The sequence below is a fragment of the Nestor notabilis genome, unplaced genomic scaffold (assembly GCF_000696875.1).
Source record: "Nestor notabilis isolate BGI_N333 unplaced genomic scaffold, ASM69687v1 scaffold25850, whole genome shotgun sequence".
NCBI lineage: Eukaryota > Metazoa > Chordata > Aves > Psittaciformes > Psittacidae > Nestor > Nestor notabilis.
The window spans coordinates 273-2,312 of NW_009911912.1; the positions used below are offsets into that span (position 1 = coordinate 273).

The 2,040-nt window shown below is 59.2% G+C and overlaps 1 protein-coding gene across 1 annotated transcript in view; it reads left to right on the forward strand.

Annotated features, from left to right (window-relative positions):
• Positions 1-17: 17 nt before the first annotated feature.
• The window catches only part of POLA2 (polymerase (DNA directed), alpha 2, accessory subunit), a gene marked incomplete at its 5' end in the record, with an annotated part of 7,689 nt that continues 5,666 nt past the window's right edge, over positions 18-2,040 (forward strand). The window contains 9 exons of the mRNA XM_010016994.1: positions 18-145; positions 235-320; positions 473-527; positions 614-720; positions 805-998; positions 1,082-1,170; positions 1,257-1,412; positions 1,494-1,556; positions 1,636-1,678. Coding sequence (XP_010015296.1) covers positions 18-145; positions 235-320; positions 473-527; positions 614-720; positions 805-998; positions 1,082-1,170; positions 1,257-1,412; positions 1,494-1,556; positions 1,636-1,678 — 921 coding nt within the window. The remainder of the gene's footprint in view (positions 146-234; positions 321-472; positions 528-613; positions 721-804; positions 999-1,081; positions 1,171-1,256; positions 1,413-1,493; positions 1,557-1,635; positions 1,679-2,040) is intronic.

Genomic DNA, 2,040 nt, shown 5'->3' on the forward strand with positions numbered 1-2,040 from the left:
ACCACCCCTCCCCGCAGTGGTGGAGCTGTGCCTGACCCACGGCCTGGGCCCGGTGGCGTTGGCCAACGAGCTGTTGGCCTTTGTCACCAGCAAGAACTTCGGCGTTGAGCTCTCCAGCAACAGCCTCGACACCTTCGAGCACGAGGTGGGGGGTCCCCAATATCCCCATCACCCCCAGGAGAAGCCAGTGGGTGATGACACTCACCCCTCTTCCTCCTCCTCTTCCTGCTCCAGGTCCTCATCAAGCGGAGCAGCAGAGCCTCCCAGAAGAGGGACAACCGCTACAGCGTCCTCCACGACGTCCACTCTCTCCAGGAGCTGTATCCCAATGGATTTGGGGTGGTTCCTATAAAGAAACAGGGCGTTAAGTTGTTCCCCCTTCTACTTAAGGGGAGGAATTAACAGCTTGGGGGGTGTTGGGGGGTGTCCCCCCCTAAACAAGAGCTTTGGGTGCTCATTAACAAGCCGATAGCCTTGACGAGGAAGAGGAGGATGAGCTGCTGGATGCCTACACCACACCATCCAAGGTGTGCACCACCACCTTCACCCCCAAACCTGCCCCCGCCTGCCTCAAACCCTGCACCAAAACCTTTATGGGTGTATTTTCCTCCAGAATTCCCAGAAACGCCCCAATTCCACACCGGAGACGCCACGGCCCAAGCGGAGCCTCTCTTCCCGCAGCCCCTACGCGCTTTTCTCCCCCAGCAGCTTCTCCCCAAGGTAACCCCCTGAGAGCGGGGCCAGAGCGGGGTTGTCCCCTCACTCTGCCTGTTGTCCCCCTCACTCTGCCTGTTGTCCCCTCAGTGTCACCCCCTCGCAGAAGTACAGCGCACGCAGCAGCCGCGGCGAGGTGGTGGCTTCCTTCGGCTCCAGCCAAGGTCCCTCCTGGAGCGGGCGCGGTGGCCGCGGTTGTACCCTGCGACTCTTCGGTTCTCCGGAGGAAAACTTGACCAAAAGCTACAAATTCATGTTCCAAAAAATATTTACCATCCGGGAAGGTGACGCCTGGAAGCGGGGTGGGATGTGGGGAGGTGACCCCCCAACCAGTGGGGTGTAACCAACGCCTGTTCTCACCCCGTAGTGTTGTTGTGGAGGATCGAGGAGCTCGGCGACGCACTCAAGAGTCACCATCACCTCGAGGACTTCGCCTCCGTGTCGCTCCCGGCACAGGTGAACCCGTCAGCACCATTCCGAGGGCGTCCTCGTGGTGGTTTTGGGGTGAAACCAACTGGTTTGGGGCTGCTGTTGGCCCACAGGAACCAGTGACCATGCTGGGCCAGATCAGCTGCGATGCCAACGGGAAGCTCAACGCCAAGTCCGTGGTGCTGGAGGGTGACCAGGAACACTCCTCCGGTGGCCAAGTCCATCTGGACCTCTCGGAGCTGAGGGAATATTCCCTTTTCCCAGGCCAGGTGGGGTTTTGGGGGGCCGGGACCCCCCCAGGCCTTCCTCACCCCACTTCTCCTCACCTCTGGTTGCTCCCCTGCCTGCAGGTGGTGGCGCTGGAGGGGACCAACAGCACCGGGAGGAGGATGATGGTCTCTAAACTCTATGAGGTGATGGGGGAGTCCCCCCAGTGGGGCTGGTTTTGGGATGAAAAAGGGAGTTTTGAGGCAACTGATGGTTTCTCCACAGGGGGTGCCGCTTCCCTTCCATATGCCGCCGGAGCCGGCCTCAGGTGAAGCCAAACCCACCTTTTTCACCCCCCAGAATGCCTTTTTTCCCCCCAAACTCCCACTTTTTGTCCCCCAACCCTCCTGTTTTGTCCCCTCAAGCCCCATTTCTGTCCTTCAACCCCCCTTTTGTGTCCCATTTTATCACCCACCCCCCTTTTTGCCCCTCCAGACCCTGGTTTTTGTCCCCAAACCCCTAATTTTGCCCCCCTCAAACTCCCTTCTGTCCTTCAAACCCCCTTTTCTGTCCCCCAAACCTCCTTTTTGCCCCTCACTCCCCTTTTTTACCCCCCAAACCCTTCATTTTGTCGCCCCAGACCCCAAAACACCCCTCTTTATCCCCTCAAACACCCCTTTTTGCCCCCTA